General features: G+C 45.7%; 1 protein-coding gene across 1 annotated transcript in view; it reads left to right on the top strand.

The window, feature by feature from the left end:
* The first annotated feature begins 200 nt into the window (after positions 1-200).
* Positions 201-18740, top strand: part of babam2 (BRISC and BRCA1 A complex member 2) — a 54416-nt gene continuing 35876 nt past the window's right edge. The window contains exons 1-6 of the mRNA XM_067243144.1: positions 201-277; positions 768-920; positions 1352-1428; positions 5144-5238; positions 14767-14961; positions 16044-16118. Of these exons, the coding sequence (XP_067099245.1) occupies positions 784-920; positions 1352-1428; positions 5144-5238; positions 14767-14961; positions 16044-16118 (579 nt within the window). The 5' untranslated portion in view covers positions 201-277; positions 768-783. The remainder of the gene's footprint in view (positions 278-767; positions 921-1351; positions 1429-5143; positions 5239-14766; positions 14962-16043; positions 16119-18740) is intronic.

Consider the following 18740-nt stretch of genomic DNA (forward strand, 5'->3'; position numbering starts at 1 on the left):
CCATATGAACTTTACATTATAAATGTTGGATTTGTAACAAAAAATACATTCATACTTAATTTATATTTCATTATATATAGTTTTATTAGTTATCACTAGCACAGTATGGTTTATAAAAGTATGAATTGAGCAAAATATATCATTATTATCCGCAGGCATTTACAAGACTGCTATAACGTGTGAGGTCCATCAAAGAGGACCCAAACAACATGTACCGGAAGAAATGTTGTAAACATTGAAATAATCAAAACAACTTTCGGATTTCCAGTTTAATAAGGTAACAGGGCCTATTTTTTTTATTATGTCCGTTTCTGTTATACAGAAATGCTTAAATAACAAATTAATAAATCATGCTAATCAAATACACAACTATCTTGACCAATATGTCGAGTGGTTACCTACGCCGTGTTTGCACCTCTGAGAACGCTAGGCTACCACTAGCTTAGCCAGATCTTTCTAGTACTCTACCTAATGTAGAGGTTTAGTGAGACACAAAGTTACTGCACTGCACTTATGACCCATAGAAATAAAACTTTTGTGTCCAGTTTAGTGTGCATAGTGGTTTGCTTCTGTATGGATTGTATTGTAATTTGTAAAGAATTCTGCTGAATTAATGCACCTGAATGAGAATATTATGAACCTAAATTAGTCTTCCGTCTAACCGTTTTTAGACATTTACACGTATTTTGTCTATGCAGATATAGTTGCTTAATGGTGCTTTATAGAACATTCAATGCTACAATCTAATATTGTCAATATTATGACAGAAAACTTGTGTTGAAGATGAACAACATGTCACCTGAGGTTGCACTGAACCTCATCTCTCCGGAGCTGCGGCCCGTGCTGTGCAGTGTGGTGCGAAATGGTCGAGTGGGCCTCGATTCCTCTAATCGCCTTCGTGTAACTGACCTCAAGACTGGGTAGGCTGACATCAATCTGTGGAATGTGTCTCATGGTTCACAGTGGCCACCTGTCCTGTAGCTCACAGACACAGAGCATTTTCTTAGTTTTAAACTCATGCTGATAATTCCCAAAGGCAACAACCTGTAAAAGAGATCAGAAATACCCCTTGACACATTCTCTCACATGTGCTCTTGAGGGAAGGATACCACCGAAAACGATTTAGATGTACTCCAGAGAAGTAAATCTAGATATTGCATTCGGCAAGGCCTACGCAGTGTTTGCTGGTCTGCTATGTTACACATTGGGTACTTTTCCTTTCATGGGCGTTCAATGGGGATCCAGGCCAGGTCTCCCTACAAGTGACACCCTTTCAAACCCCTACTCTTAACTTAATCAGGCTATGGATGCTGTCACTATCTCCCCTTGTGTTTCTGATCTCCCTTTCCAGATGCACCTCTCTGACCCCAGCGCCTTGCTGTGACCGCTTCAAGCTACACATCCCCTATGCTGGAGAAACCCTGAAATGTGAGTGGCAGAAAACACCCTGCACTTCAATCTGTTTTCCTTGAATGCCACTCCCTCTTGTAAGGGCAATTGGCAGACTCTGTTGATTTAAAGTTTGACTGATATGAAATCCTTTGTTTGGTGGCAAGATAAAGGTAGTAGATGTGAGTGGTATAAGTAATGTGTGTTGACATGGTTCAACTTGACTGAGGTGTCCAAGTCGAAGTAAACGTGCATGTGAAGAGATGTGTGCAGATTAAATAGTAAGTTATTCTCGCATTAGTCTTATTTAATGATTATTTTAGGCTTTAATTATTATTTTAGTGTATCAGAACTTGCCCCTCTTCTTCTTGCTGTGAAAGTTCGATTGATCAAATATCTTATAGCAACTGGGTCTGTCTGTAGTTGGATGAGAGTGTGTGTGGGGTGGGTGTAAACTGTCTTTTTTTTAGTAGTGCTGTCTGCGAGACAAAGTGGGATCCGGTTGCGAGTAAAGTTTAGTAAAGGGAGTCAGATGGATGAGTGGTTAGGGAATCGGGCTAGTAATCAGAAGGTTGCTAGTTCGATTCCCAGCTATGCCAACGAAATGACGTTGTGTCCTTGGGCAAGGCACTTCATCCTACTTGCCTCGGGGGAATGTCCCTGTACTTACTGTAAGTCGCTCTGGATAAGAGCGTCTGCTAAATGACTAAAATGTAAATGTAAAGTTTAAAAAGCTATCGTCATCACTTTATAGCTGTATCGGTGTTGGCGAGAGGCACAGACCAGCAAAAATAAAAAGTAGCCTACCTAGAATGAGCAGACTGTCATTCCCGCGAGAGCAGCATAGACACATTTTGAAATATTTCAAGCCAAACCACTGAGAAATGGAAAGGAAATCAGCCAATCACATGACACCATTTTCCTAACACGCTTCTGATTCGTCGTAATCGCACAGAAGGGAGACGCCTCATCCCTTTGTCCCTGCATGACCTGTCTGCTGTAGCAGTTCCTGTGAATGAAAGGCCCCCAACGTGACAGGTAGAGAACAAAGAAGTAGTTGCCACTTGATTTGAACTTCATTTGTGTTCTTTACCATCTGTAGACAAAGGGGTGTAAGCAGAGGACTCAGCCATTTCAAATACATAAGAACATGTGTGTCCACAGGAATCTTTTCTTATACAAAGGATCATTTATGACACTGCCCGTGTTATCATCTAGAACACATCATGTAGTTGATAACATTAGACAAGTCATAAAACCTTGTCCGTTTGTCCTCAGCTGGAGAATGCAGGTTTTATTGGAATTCAGCTCCAACTTTGTCTTGTGTCAAAGAAAGCAATGTAACATATAACAAAGCCCAGCTGGCAATGAACTCCAATAAACATTGTGTTTATCATACTGGAGGTTACTGGAAATGCATTAAATAAACCTCACATTTGTGATTGAAGTTCCACATCTGAGACTTCCTTTCTGAGGTTTGGCTCCCAAAATGCCTCCATAGTAGAACCACAAGATATTTTGACAAAATTATCTTAATTGGATGTTACGAGTCATGAGACTCGGTGTGGCGCACAGTTATACAAAACACTACCAAAACACTGCTCACTGTGTATGAGTTGGGAAACAAGTTGTTGATTAATGACTAGTTCTTGTTAAATGAAGGTTTGGCATAATCATGCTATCATAATTGGGCTTGATATGACAACCATTCAAATAAACCGCAATAGAAAACAGAGAAACTGAGTTTTTGCCATGATGAAGGTTACTGAGTGAAAACAGCAGTGAAGTCATTGCTTCCTATTTGATATTTAATGGTTTATTTCTTCTTCCCTTGACTGAATCCACCTCACACTTACTCACATCAAAGATAGCCATAGTAAACCAGATTCCTAGTCAGACATTTGAAGTTTGTGCCTTCATGACTTATCAACAAGTCATCTTGACAAGTCAAACATATGTTGATCAGTGCCTCTGCTGAAAACCACACTGTGAGTGTGTAAGATTCATACCTCTACTTGATTTTGGCCTGTTCCAAAACAGTTCTCCTTTACCTCTTCATTCCTGATAGTCAATTTTGAACACTGGAGAAAGCCTCTTCAAATTTAAACACGTCTAACATTTAAAAACACATTCTTCAGAACATGAGGGGAAACACCCGTACAGTTTGACATCAGCGAAGCTTGTGGTGTTAAAGGCCACAGGGCGCCATGGCCTAGCATGCAACTTCACTTCTGATGTTGTTTTTATTGGTTGATGCTTTCCTGTTCTTTGGCCTGAGGAAGAGAGTTTTGTTTAGCCACGGATGTGAGGTCTCGGGGGGCCGATGTCTGGACCTGCCTTGACATGGCGTGCCAAATGGTGGCACACTATGCACAAAACCGTGCCGGTGTACGCCATTCCCTAACCCGACCCCCTGTGCCAATATAACCTAAAGAGCCAATACGTTGTCTGTAAGTAGTGTTAAAAAGAAAAGGAAATCAAATGGAAACACACCGAAAGGAAATTAAACTCATCAGCCAGATGGTCTTGATAAAGGTGTGCCCTAGCTCTCCTTTATGGATAGTGTATGGATAGCATGTATGTGTTTGTGTACGTGTTGACTCGTTCTAGTGGCACTTTAGAGGCTCGTCTCCGGCCAGACCCTTGCTTTCTTTACGCTGCTCCCCCTGGGCAGGACTCTGCCAGCGTTTGGGACCAACACGTCTTTGACTGGCTGCCAGATGATGTGTGACAGATTTATGGCAAATCCCCTCCTTTCATTTCACACCCCTCTGCTGTCTGGAAAAATACTTCCATGTGTGTGTGTTTGTCTCTTCTACATATCCTGGCATAGAAAAGAGAACAAAAACACCCAATGACGCCGGAAATAGAATTGTGTAACGTAGCATCTGAACGTTCTGAGCCGCACTCAAAAGTAGGCCTATTTTGAACGGAACATCCTAGATATTGAGTTATGCCGGAACCTATTTGGTTCCAGATTTTACTTGGTTCTCTGTGACTATCCAATCAGGTCAAGGGTCTAGGATCCAATTCATGGAACCGTCCTTGCATTCTTTCTCTTTATGAGGAAAGCTAAATTATCCTCCCCCACTGCAAATTGGTTGTTTGCTTTGTTTGGTCCCTGATGGAGCAGTCCATGTCATTTTCTCTTCACAGGATGTACACAAGGGGCCTGTTCCATAAAGCATGCTAAGAAAAGTGGAGATTAGAGTCCAAAACCTGACTCGGAACGTAGCAAACAAATCAGTCTGGACTGAAGCGGTTCCGTGAAGCTCAGTTCAGGTTTAGGCAGTCAGGCTAATTCGAGAGCCCTTGTGCGTCGTCAGTGGAGACGGCCTTGTCTGTTGATCTGTTGGGTCGGTTCGCGAATTGCAGGGGGTCCATATGATCTGGTAGGAGACTAGGAATATGGGATATGACTAGCCTCTCTAAGCACTTCGTGAAGGTGAATGTCAGAGTAACAGGACAGTAGTCGTGTAGGTAGGTGACCAACACTGTCATGGGGACTGGGGCAATGGTGAACATCTTGTGTGGAAGTGTGTGGGGATCACTGATTGGTTGAGAGCGAGGTTGAAGATGCCAGGAAAGACCTCCGCCAGCTGGTTGGCACACATCCTTACCATGCGGCCTTGGATGCCATCTGATCCGGGTGCCTTATGGGGGTGGCATGCATCTGCACATGTATACCACTTGGGGTGATTACCAAAACTTGGACAACTTCTGTGTTTTGACCTGTTTCTCTGTCTACTCCCAGGGGATATCATCTTCAACGCACGAGATCCCGAACTCCCCCCCGACTTCATTTTTGGGGAGGACGCTGAATTTCTACCGGAACCCTCAGAGCTTCCAGTGAGTTACCCTACATCTGGTACCCCCACCCTCACCTTTTCTTCATGTTCCCAACTCCAACCTCCCATCCCAATTTTGATCTCCTACTTTCTTCCTTCGTATTCCAATATCTGGTTCTTTCATAGATTTCTCTCTCGTGTGGTAGCTTTAAAGTATTGGTCTAAGCCTTCCCCAAGTGCTTGGTTTCAGTTTATCCAACTTCCCTTTGACTGGGCTTTTGATTATCAGACATCAAAGGATTTATTGTTTTTTTGTGTGTTTTTAATGCTTCTGCGGTGGGAAAAAAACATTGCTAGATGTTATGTATCATCCACCCCGGAAGAGGGGGAAAAGGTGTAAAAAGACGGGAAGTGTGTTCTGTTTACATTTGTTAATTACAGATGCTTTTATCCAATGCGGCATACCGGTTGCACTGGAATGGACAGGTCTGACCATTTCAATCTCACTTGACCCTGGCCACCTGTAATACTTTGGGAAATACATGTTTGCATAAGAGCAGTCTGTGCAGGCCAGCATGTCCTCCTCCCTTGTGCAGGAAATGGTAGGGGTGGTTTGCTTCACACAGAGGTAATTGGTAATAGGCCAACCACTGATCTTCCAGGTACCCTTCCAGAGGAAAGGGCAACATATTTCACCCCATAATATTCAAAGATTATACATTTAGCATCAACACATGGAAATGTTGACTTTTAAAACTCCCCCCAATCCAATGGAGCAGTGGCCACAATTCTTTCTGTCTATGGATAGAACATGGTTTCCAGTTGTCTCAGTGACACATGGTCAGCTTGACCGAACATGTTCATCAGTTGCTTTTTTTGTCTTTCCTCATCTCTCACCAAGGGTTAGCAGTTGTATCTGTCTTGAGTTGGCCTTGGTCAGTTGGGAAACCGAGAAACACTTTTCTCATGGTTGTCAAAAAAGGCATTACAATCTTAAATACGCCACTGGCAGGGCCCAAATCCTCCTTCACAACAAATTTCACAGAGTCATGGCCCACTGGAGACTGCTAAAAAGCTCACAAAAAATGTGTGTGTGCAAAAACTGAACATTAGACAGGAAATGGCTCTCAGGAACTGGACATGGGTTAGCCAGACAGAAGGTTAGAGATTGACATGTTCATAATATTTGGTGTCTGTGGAAAAGTCCCAGCTGGAAGTGTTAGAAAACGAAGAGGCAACAGCCAGGGGAGAAGCTCCGAGGCTTGGAAAGGCGCTCCTGTTATTGTTGCCATTACTACTGTGTCTTCAAGTAGTCTTAAGGGCTATTTTTAAGGCTGAGCTCTAACAGGGAGAAGTTAAATTCCCCTGCCTGTGTCAGAGTCTGGGAGAACAGGAGGGGAGCATTGCTCACCGTCTCGTAAATCCAGCTGCATACATAAGGGAGAAGAACGTCTCCCAGCTTGACCCTGGCAGCCTCCCTGTCTGTTTCTCTCTCTCTCTCTCTCTCTCTCTCTCTCTCTCTCTCTCTCTCTCTCTCTCTCTCTCTCTCTCTCTCTCTCTCTCTCTCTCTCTCTCTCTCTCTCTCTCTCTCTCTCTCTCTCTCTCTCTCTCTCTCTCTCTCTCTCTCTCTCTCTCTCTCTCTCTCTCTCTGTCTCTCTCTCTGTCTCTCTCCGTCTCCCTGTCTCTCTCTCTCTCCCTGTCTCTTTCTTTGTCTCTCTCACACACCCTTTGTCTCTTTCTCTCTCTGTCTCTCACACAAATACTCTCTCCCTCCCTGCATCTTTTTCCCACCTGTTTTTCATCTGGCCCAGGGATTTTTGTGTTGTTCCTACCCATTACTCTTTATATCCTCCATATTCAGTAAGTCACTCTATCCCTCCCTCAAATGTAGTCTATAAAACCCTGTTTTCCCAATGCGCAAGGAAGACCTACCTACCGTTCACCAGTAAGCCAAGTGAACCAGCTAAAGGAAGGGAAGAAACAGAGTAGGAGTTTGGAAAAACTAAAGTAAACAAATGTGGATGGCCATGGTTTCTGTTTGAAACCGCATAAACAATGACATTTTCGACCACCTGATGAATGTGAACTCGACCGCCCTTAAACTTGTTCAAATTCAGTCCTTTGAAGCCCACGTTTGCATCTCAATATTATCCAACTCTCTACAAAGTTGCATGTTCTTAGGAACCCACTTAAGAAAGTACCAAAAGTGGTCCATGCATGTATACTGGCAATAGACACACACATACCAGCATGTTGACGTCTGTTCCACTGTGTGTTGCAAGCTCACCAATTCAACCAGATTGCACACTGCACTCTTTTCCAGGCTAAACAATGGATTTCACTAAGAAGAAAGCATTGACGCACCTTTGTGGCAATAGTTAAGTTTGTCACAATTAAAACAAGTGCGTTGTGTGCACTATTATTAGGCCTACCTCCCGGAATCCAGGCAGCCGGTTTCCAGACACACTTTTGTCAGCCAATGGGGTAAACACTTAGCTCCTATCTATCTATCAGTTGTTTAAATAATTCCTGATGTCTCAGCAGAAATGCTCATGTTTACTGTCAGCCTAGTGTGTTATTAGCTTTTGTGACTATGGCTTACAGGAGTTATTTTCCCCCTCTCAGCCTTGGGATGGACCAGGGTATTAAAAGTAGCTCAATGTCCTCAACATTTGTACTTTCTACCCACCATCTATTTTGAACTTTATTTAAGCTATTACGTTTTTATTTTCACGGCTTGACACCAACACACAGGCTATTGGTGGACAAGGTGAGACAATATTACGTTTAAGTTCATTGAAGAAGATGCACTGCGCCAATCCATATGTGAAGGCTCATTAGACCTGTCTATGCTATGTGAATAAGAGTTACCTCAGCGCTTGTTAGCAGTTAATGATAAGTTCATTAAGTCAGAGGGCATCTGCCATTCAGTCTCCACCACAACCTAATGAAACACCTTCAACCCTGACGTCAACATTGCCCCCATCAGCTCACAAATCCTGCGATGAAAACGAGATGAATGGAAACATCTTGGCAGGAACGAAGAAAAGCCACTCTCACAGCCACAACCACACATATTCACCCGATTTCAAAGTCTTCGAGACAAGCCAAACAACTCCAAAGTGCCTTTTATAAATTGACAATTTGATCCATCTTAACTTCTGTAATGTGCTTGGTGCTTCCTAGGAAGTTAAGACAAAAAACATTTTGTCTACAGTTTGTGAGAGTGTGTGCATGTTTTAAGGTGTGCATTCATCCCCTGACAAAAAAAAAAGAAAAAAGAAACGAGCAGGCCACAAGCAGGCCTATATATAGACACACTCCAACACTGTGCCCATGGGTTCATCTCCCACCGAGGCAGTTCCCAGGCTCACACCCATTAGGATCAGGCCTTTAATTGGTTATAATAGCTTCAACATCAGCCACCTCAGTCTGTAAATTCATTAAAGTGAACTCCGTGCCAATCACGGGTAAAAAAAACGGTTGGGTTTCCAGAAAAGGGAGGCACGGGCACACGCAACCTGAGAGTAAAATCGGACTCATGATTGCCTTGTTTACCTTAATCATAGCTTTGAGATGCTGACACATTTGGAGTGGCGTAATCAAATGATTTGGTCCCTCTACTTTTAATTGGCGGTTCTGTACCTGTCTAACAAAGTGGGTAATTGCGGTGCGCATGCAGAGACAGTGGCGGGAGTTTCGGAGCCTGGAAGATGTGACGGCGGCCATGGGAAAGACGAGGTGAATCATAGAAGTGGGATGCGTGACTCAACAGGTCGGATTGTTCTAGAGACTGACCTGGGTTGCAGTGTGTGTGTACAGTACGCGTGTACGGTACACGTGTGTGGTATGCGATAACCAAGTGAAATGCGCCGGCTGTAGCTTGTTTTAGAAACCGTTAGCTTTGACCAATAGCTTCAAATGCTCATTAGGAGCCTTCTTGTTAAAAACAATCACGAACTTGGCAGACGCAACTGCACTGGGCCCTTCCCCGCTCACCCCCGCTGACAAACCTACCCTTATTGTCCTCTTGTGGTCGCCGTTTTCTTTTGCAGTCAACGACTGGAGACTCTGACTTTGTAAATGATAGAGGGGGAGGTTAAACTCCTGGGTGCCTCTGACAAGGTCTTTGAGCTTCTTTTTCTTCTTTTTACTAGCATTGTTTAATGGCGGAGACTTGTTCCGGACATGGTGGGGTTACAGCATGGATGGCACAATGGAGAGCAGCAAGACCACACGCACACACCCAAAGTTAATGACAGAAATAGACAGGGAATGACACCCCCTCAAAGCTGCTGGGAAGAGAGGGAGAGAGGAAGGGGAGTGGAGGGTGGAGGCATGTTTCGTCATTTTCACATGCAATCTTATTGTCATCATTCTCCGTTTTCGCTCGGTTCAATGACTCACATCTGGTCATTTAAGTTGAGGTGAGTGGTGGACGTTTTAGACATTGATGTAAGGTATCACACTTAATTATATAACATCATTTGATATTACATGAGTTGAAACCACATTAGGCAATGCTGCTGTTGCTCCACTCACAACAATAATCACACTTCCTGTTTTCACGCCCCGACCCACTCTTCCCCATATTTTTCAAATGTTCCCCCCTCCCTCTGTCCGCAACGCATTATGGTCTGTACCTTCAACCTGAGACATGTCATTTGTATCACCTGTTGAGACCTGCAACGACCCACTCTGGAACACCCACTCTGGAGTTTCCCCCAGTGTTTTGATGTCTGTGTGTGCAGGTGTGTGTGCGCAAGTGTCTTCACCTGCATCCATCCTCATGTCATCTGGAGCCCCAACAGCCCCCCTCCCTCCCCCACCTCCAATTATTTTACATCCGTGCCACCTGAGATGATCGAGTCAGTATCATGGGACACACTCGGTTCTTCGATCAGCCTCCTGGATAAAGGCATGAACAGGTCTTGCTGGAATCATCGTCGAATCTGCTCCCTCTCCCTCCCACCACCCGGACTCTGCATAAGGCATTACCCACTTCCAGGAAGTGCCGAAACATTACTAATAGCCAAACACCGTGGCCTGCAGGCCTCCATGAGGGCCTTGTGCTCAACCCCCGCACACAGTTTGCTTTGGAGGAGTCCAGACCTTACCACCATCGTTTAGCGAACAAAAGAACAGTTGGCAGACAAAATATGTTACGAATACCATTCTGAAGCTGAGGCTGGCTTCTTAGAAACACCCGTTGTTGTTTTGTCTGCTGGAAACGGATCAGTTGTAAACAATAGCAGGCCTTTATATGATGGCTGCCAATTGTTGTTTATGGACTGAACCGCCAACAAAACTGCAAAGATGTACAGCAACTCTCCTTGAATCCCAATTTATATTTTGATTATAGAATGACAACATTTTGTGTACGTGTACTGAATAAAATGTAAGTGGGTGACCGCAAAACCACTTGTTTTCTGGCTAGTTTGTTAAGTTCTTTCTGTATTTTAGGCAGTACCTACTCCTCTCACCCACACCCATTCATTATTAAAAGTCCTCTGAGAAATTAGGGCATGCACAATAAGTCATTGTTCCTAATTCATCAGAGAGAATAAAATGGCAAGGGTCAGCCAATCCAAGTGTTCTCTCCCCCCCAAAAACAAGGCAACATTCCCACTCTTTACTTTGGCTTCCAGATACATGCCAGACACCAGTGGGCTCCTCCCTCATGTAGTCTGGTGGTAAAATGGTATAACAATGGAGCTCTCAAGGCTTATAAAGAGGGTCAATGTGACCTGGGCACAGTGTGCCTAACTCTGTTCCTGTCGTCCCCCCCCCCCCCCGTTTCCTTCCTGCTTTGCAGAATAACGAATCCCGGCATTAAAACAAGCTTATTATTGCCACGGTTCAGATGACGACGGATCTGGGAAAAGTTCTGGGAATGGTTGATGGGAAGAAGTTTGTCAGTCGTACACTCCTGTGTAGGATGGATTGAGAGAACTCACAGTTCTTGGTCGCGACCAATATAGTCATTGACCCACATTAAAACGAGTAGCCAGAACACATCCACAGTTAAACATAATGTGAGGATTATTGTCCTAATGAAGTTGTGCCATGTTGGACTCGAGCCACATGGTTCGTACTGCGGGAACACTACAGGCTGAGGACGCCAAGTGTCTTAAACACATGACAAGAGCGATTTAGAGTGATCTTAGACTTGGCACTGTCCGGGGGGCGAAAAGAGGGTGCAAGCCCACACTTGAATTAGACTAGCTGAGATTAATGTAATGCTCCGCGATTTATTATTTGTAATTTTTTCCCTTTCACACTTTCAAATCAGGAGTGGTTTATTGGATCAGGTTGCCAGGATCTATAAAAATCACATTTTAAGGGGGGGAAAAAGCAAAAACTAATATATATATTTTTGTGGCCTATATGATTATCTCTGATTTTCACATGGCAGATGTCCTCGCGGTGCTCTGGGAAGAATATTTGGATCAAAGTTGCAGTCGGATGGCACAGGAAGACATAATTCTGTCAGCTTGGGTCTCTTCACTGTGTAAATGGTGGTCTACTTTGAGCCTACAGCTTGTTCTTAAGAACATGTCGTTCTGTACCATGGTGTTCCCTGTCTTTGTGAACTTATTAGCTCTGTATTGCTTGTGCAATTTAATTTACTCGCAATAAATATCTGATTCAATACAGTTTATTACCTTTAAAAGTTCCATGGAGAGACATCTTGGGTTTAGCCACAGCTTAGTGATAACTAACATAACCTGATTAAAAAGGCAGAGTCTCAACTCAGTCTGCCAAAATGATTTACCAAAACCTGAGTTGAGGTTTGGATTATTGTTTAGGGCTGAAGGGAGATTAAAATGGGGTGTTTCCCCTTTGTAAAAGGAAGTACATACAAGGTGTTACACCACCCTTTCTAAGTGCAACGGCTGCATGTTATGTAATACCCCAATAGCAACTTTCCTATATCTTATATGTATTGTATTTGTGATGCTTTGATCCAAGGCCTACATGACAAGGTTTAGATTTTCAAATGTCAATCATTTAGGTGTTTTGTCTGTCATACTGTATGTAGTGAACTCAGTACCAGACTGGTTGCATTGCAAGCACAATCATTCTGAACAGGGAACGCTTTTCATGGGGGGAAAAGGAGTATTTTCAAAGTGACTCAGCAAAGAGTTTTATCGCTGTCATTCTACCTTTTGTCATTCTACAATTTGTTCCAACTGTCTACATTGCATCAATAAATATTGCATGACCCGTTCATAGGGCCTTTACATGCTCTTTAGCAATATAATGACCAGTGGTGGCATGGACATACTAGTAAATGTCTCTGTACCCCCCCCCCCCGACCTCCTGCTGTTTACTGCTTTGTTTCTCTCTGTCCCTCTCTCTCTCTCTCTGCCCCTCTCTCTCTCTGTCCTTCTCTAGTTCCTTCTCTCGCACACTGTCCACCCCCACCCTCTCTCCACCTCCATTTCTCCCTCCCTGAATTTTCAGTGATACTCCGTGTCACAACCCTGACACAGCACTTCCTGAAGTTCCCTGCTCAGTTCCAGCTTGCTCCCACCCCTCGGGGCCTATCTGCCTCCCTCAATGCCCGTCCTTGTTTGCATTGGCGCCTTATTTCGGGAATCCCGGTTCTGCTAGTAACCACTAGCGGCTCTCAGGATGATGAGGTCACCGCCAATGAATAGGCCGTCCTTGCCCTTCTCTACTTCCAAATGGTAGAAGCGGCGTCGCTGGCAAAACAATGAAGTGTCTATCTCGTGTGTTAATCTGACCGGACGGACAGACGGGCAAACAGAAGCGTAGAGAGACAGACAGACGGGCAGGACAAGTCGGTGGAGGTCAAACACTGTCTCTGCATTGTTGGAATCCTCCAGGGGGTGGAACACGCTATATTGGGCACCTCTGAACTAGCCCAGCCACATACTCAATGTCAGTGTTGCTCTACGTTTACCCCTCCTTTGAAGAGGCACTCGACTCATTTGACCCCGACCGTAAAGTAAAGGGTAGACTAAGGCAGCAAAAAACTTGACACAAACAGTCATTTAGGCCAAACAAACCAGTCCCAGACTGGAATTGCAGTTATGTTATTACGAACATTCTTGTCTAGTCACTGCATGGGCTTCAGTTTCAGAATATGTCAGCGATGGGGACTTTCACTTCTAACTCTTACTCCCTGAATTGACCCAAGATGATCAGTTCTACTATGATTTCCTTTCAAGGAAATTCCCCTCTATTGTTTCAACACCCCAAAGCATTCTGGTTTGCACCTTTTTATAGTAATGACCAAACCACGATCTAGCTTCCCAAGTGTTTGGAGCTGTGCATGTAACAACGTCTTACGTAAGTATGTCTTGTTCAATCCGACGGCCTCCCTATCACTAGGTCTCCTGTGTGCCCCCCCCCCCCCCATTTGCATGTGTGTCAAGAGACAGAGCCTTCCGGATAGCAGACCCATCGGAGCGAGGGTAAATCTGTCCAAAAACAAGAGGGCACCATCATTTAAAAGTCCAGATCAAGTATGACAAACTCATTAAGTCACCGCCGCTGTTTGTTTACTTGCAGCACTCCACTTGCGTTCTGTATTTTGAACCGTTTGAGCTCCTGGGTGTACATTGGGTGGTCGGCTTCAAAGCCCCTCCCCCTCGCACGCTCAGTCAAGCGTTCCTGTTTACTCATCCAACGTGTTTCCTGCTTCTTATTTTTTCTTCTTCCTCGCGCTGTGTCACTCGGATTAATATTGCCTATTTTTTTCTTCTCATGCGTCGACTGGCAATGTTCCCCTTCTGGGAATATAAACATCCTGTTTTGGGGGAGAATTAGGGCAGTGTGGCTTACCGTTTGATGACAGGTGGTTGTGTTTGGTTGGTTTCTCTCTGGTTCATTTGCATACCTGTTCTCTGCTTCCAGCCCGCTAGGTTAAGGTAATTTAGCCCTGCACATGCAAATGAGGATCCACTTGTGGGGGGAGAGTTGTTGTGAATGTACAATGGACATGCAAGGGTCAGTGAGTAGGCAGCTCCAATAGGTCTACATATCCCTGCTTTGGCAGAATGTAAGGATGAATATCTATATATTCAAATAGACTGGGTCTGTGCCCCAACAAGAACCAGATTTCCTTCCGCATCTGGCCTAGTGGAAAGTTTCTGGAATTTTGGTCTCTCAGGATACAGCCTTTGAGGGCTGTCCAAACCATTGTTTTCTTTAATTTTTTTTTTTAAAGCAAACAGAAGAATAAAGTAGCCCGGTTCAGTCCCTTGGATCCTTATCTTTTTGCATGACAATACTTCTGTCCATTACTCAAAAAAACCTGTTTCTCATTAGTTTAGTTTTGGCAGGGTCAGGGATGAAAGCGCTGTCTTGCTACATGTTGCCCCAGGAAATCCTGCCAGGCCACCATTTTCTATTGATGCAAGAATAGGAAGTTGGCTGCCAGTCCAGGATTACACCGAGAATTTATAGCAGTTTACATGAAAGAACAAATGTTAATGTAAAACACGGGTGATTTGTCTACTACTCTGAAATGAAGAAAGCCCAGAGTTATTTGTATCCTGTACTCCAAAGTCCCTTTTAAATCACCCCATAACCACTCTCTTCTTCCTCTCTCGTTAAGCACCTGGTCCAATGGGATGCGGGCAACCCCGAGTGCCTGCTCCAGTTGGTGAAGGAGCTGATCCAGCAGTACCACCAGTACCAGTGCCAGCGCCTCCGAGAGAGCTCGCGGCTGCTCTTCGAGTACGACAGCCTGCTCGAGGACCCCAACTATGGACGCAGCATGGAGATCTACGCCGGGCGCAAAAACAGCTGGGTAGGGGAAACGCATCCTCGTCTGGCCTTCGCCGTGAGCGATACGACCAATGTTTCTGTCTTTGAGGAAAGGTTTTGAACCTGTTTTGAACCGGTCTGAAACGTTATCGTCGCTACAGAGACTTCCAGGATAACGTGGATGCCGTTTTTGGTCCGAGAAAGAAAAGACCCCCAACGTTTTCAGTTTCCCCAATATAAACACTTCTGTCGTCAATTTGGTTGGTATGGATGCATTCTTAAGGTTATGTTACCCAAACCCACTGTATGAATTGAGAACGGTCTGAAAACAGCGTCATTTAAACCTAAGGGCGTTTAGGTCTACATAAACCCTCCAGTGCCTCTCAAGTACCTGAGGGGTTGGCGAACCAAACAGCAACGAGGTGAATGTCACTGTCACAGTACCACCATGTGAAAGGTGAATGTCACTGTCACAGTACCACCATGTGAAAGGTCGAACGATGCTAGGTGAGGATGTGACGCCTCGAGCATGTTCTTGACTCTGCGTGTGCGCCTGTTTGTGTGTGCGTGCGTTGTGCAAGAATTGAGAAACAGCCCCCCCCCTCGCCTACAGATATTGCGTAGCTTCTCTTCGATGGAAATCCAAAGTCCAGTAGATGTGCTTTAATTAACATCATCGTTGCACAAAATAGAGGTTGCAAAATAGTTGTTTTCCTGTGAAATCCATAAAGTCATACGAAAAACTTCCTTTAGAATATGAAGTGCAATTCAATTGTGTGTTGATGAGATTATATGCAGTATAAAAAGTCTGCCCTCATAGCGCTATATCTTTTTTTAAATGGAATTTTACAATTGGTTAACAAAACACATTCATAGAATTCCTTGCTTTTCATGATGACATTTCCCCAAACAGACAGAAATGTACATTCCATAATCAACTGTACGTCTTGAGTTCTCCACATTTGGAACCCATGCATGCGAAAGCTGTCCGTGATCAAGCCCACTCTTGAGTGCAGTGTCCTCGGCACCCTGGGTTATTTCCATATGACCTGCATGTGTTCTGCCCTGTGCCCAGTGTCTGAACACTGGGTGATGTTCTTTCTCCCTGCCCCTCTTGTTTTGCAGACTGGAGAGTTCTCTGCCTGCTTCCTGCTCAAGCTCCCCGTGGACTTCAGCAACATCCCTGTCTATCTACTCAAGGTAATGACCTCCACACACATACGCTACCCTACTCTTACAAGCCCACACAAATAGTATACGCCGGCTGTACATACACAAAAATAAGAAATTCCCCTCACATAAGCACACATGCAAACGCACAAATGGCAGATTAACACGCATTACGGAAATCGAGAAAGAACATTTGTTTGGTGGGCGTCTGCCAAGTGCGCGCATTGGGGGTGTGTGTGTGTGTGTATGCGTGCATGTGTGTGCTCACTGGTCGCCCGGGCAGCGAGTTGACTAATCAGCAGCCCCGTCACAACCTATCAGCTCTGAGCTGCGTGGTGTCTGCAGGCTTTCGCATACCATGTTTTCGGTCCTCCCTCCCTACCTCTCTCTCTCCTCTCTCTCTCTCCCCGTCTCCGTGCCTCTCCCTGCGTCTCGCGCTGCCTGCCCGCTGGAGGCCCCAGGAGACCCTGGCTGGCTGGCCTTTTCCAGCCTGACTTCTGTTTGTGAGGGGAAACGACGGTAAACATAAGGAACACAACAGCCATCATCAGCATCAGAAGTCTCTTGTCCATTTCGTGGGGAGAACAGGGAGGGCAGGGAGAACACGGAGGGCAGGGAGAACACGGAGGGCAGGGAGAATACGGAGGGCAGGGAGAACACGGAGGGCAGGGAGAACACGGAGGGCAGGGAGAACACGGAGGGCAGGGAGAACACGGAGGGCAGGGAGAACAAGGAGGGCAGGGAGAACAGGGAGAACACGGAGGGCAGGGAGAACACGGAGGGCAGGGAGAACACGGAGGGCAGGGAGAACACGGAGGGCAGGGAGAACACGGAGGGCAGGGAGAACAGGGAGGGCAGCGAGAACACGGAGGGCAGGGAGAACACGGAGGGCAGGGAGAACAGGGAGGGCAGGGAGAACACGGAGGGCAGGGAGAACAGGGAGAACAGGGAGGGCAGGGAGAACACGGAGGGCAGGGAGAACAGGGAGGGTAGGGAGAACACGGAGGGCAGGGAGAACACGGAGGGCAGGGAGAACAGGGAGGGCAGGGAGAACAGGGAGGGCAGGGAGAACAGGGAGGGCAGGGAGAACAGGGAGAACAGGGAGGGCAGGGAGGGCAGAGAGAACACGGAGGGCAAGGAGAACACGGAGGCCGACGCTCAGGAAAAAGGTTGGGAAGCCCCGAGGGGCATTTATTCAGCGTTTAGGGGGGGGTAAAAAAGACACTTGCCTAGGGGGTCCAGCTTGTTTGCCCCACTTGACCAAGAGCGTAAGCCGTCGGGCCCTCCTGAGAACAGAAACGGCCAGGTGGTCGTGTCGTGGCCTTCGCCCATCGCCGCGGCCTGTGGCGTTGGCTTGTGGGCGGAGCACACGGATTTGCTTCCAACGGCTAGGTTAGCCCCTCTTCCTCTGGCGCCGTCTCGGGCCTCTCTTATGGTGGTTCTGATCACCATGTAGGCCACAGCCGGGGAGCTCTTTGGCAGCTAATTGGGGAACGGTGCGGGGGTGCTTGGGGGGTGGTGCGCACCAGGGTTGCTGTCCATGGTGCTGCTGCTGAAGGGCAAGGTCTCTCTCTTCCTTCTGCAGAGCCCAGGGGCACTGTCCCCGGTGCTGACCCGGAGTGAGGGGGGTCCGACGCGCCTGTCCGACCACCCGCTCCTTCAGACTTGAAGCCCCTTCAGTTTTTTGGTTTCGCTCCAACCGGATGGAAATGGATCCCCGGCGAAAAAGTATTTTGCGTAGCAACTCATCGATGTGTCGTTTTCGACGTACGCTCTCCCCTCTCCCACTTGCAGTCATTGGTCGACTTTTGAAAGTAAGCCTAAGTAAGGAACTTTCCGAGTCTCTGGAGTTTCAGGTGTTCAAAAGCCAGACGAGTGCATCAGCACCCCCGGACTTGTGGGAGTGAGCTGTGTAGCTGCTGACGCAATGATGTAGAAAGAGAGTCCTGTTCCTTCTCAGCAGTTATTTGAAAGGGGGGTTCTGGGATTCCAGCACCAAGTTATCGTGTCCAGAACATTTCTATGTTTACATTAATGAATGCATATACTGTATATTCAACATCCCTCCACCCAAACCTGGCTTTCATAACACATACGCACGCAAACTTGCATACTTTTTTTTTTATGAGCAGCAAGACTAATCAGAAGAAAAGTGTCCTCACACAGACGGAAGTGTCAGAAATACACCTTGTCTTCCCACACATCCCTGAGGACTGAGCGTCGTGAGGTTTTCCTCCCAAGCCTGGGGATCCGAAGCGGAAATGTACAGAACCGCTGACCACTGACCCGATTTCTCAGGCGACAGTTACATCCAAGTGGTTTGGATCAATTGTTTTTACTCTTTTACTTTCATGATTCTGTCTGTATTCACATTGCTCGGCAGCAATGTGCCATGTGGGCACAGTGAAATATTCATTTAAAACATGAGAAGCAGTTGTGATGGCAGCCTCATTCATTCAGTATATACTAACAGAAAATTATTGACAATTATGACAATTTTCCAAATCCATATTGAATGTCTTGGAACACTTGATATTGTTTATTTCCAAGATTAAAAGTAACCCACCCCAAGTCTATAAACAGCTCATCGATCGAGTTGGTAAAGTTCAAACGATAGGGCATCTTGGACAACAGTAGTGTAGTCTTTGCTCC

Source organism: Osmerus mordax, chromosome 9 (assembly GCF_038355195.1).
Source record: "Osmerus mordax isolate fOsmMor3 chromosome 9, fOsmMor3.pri, whole genome shotgun sequence".
Classification (NCBI taxonomy): Eukaryota; Metazoa; Chordata; class Actinopteri; order Osmeriformes; family Osmeridae; genus Osmerus; species Osmerus mordax.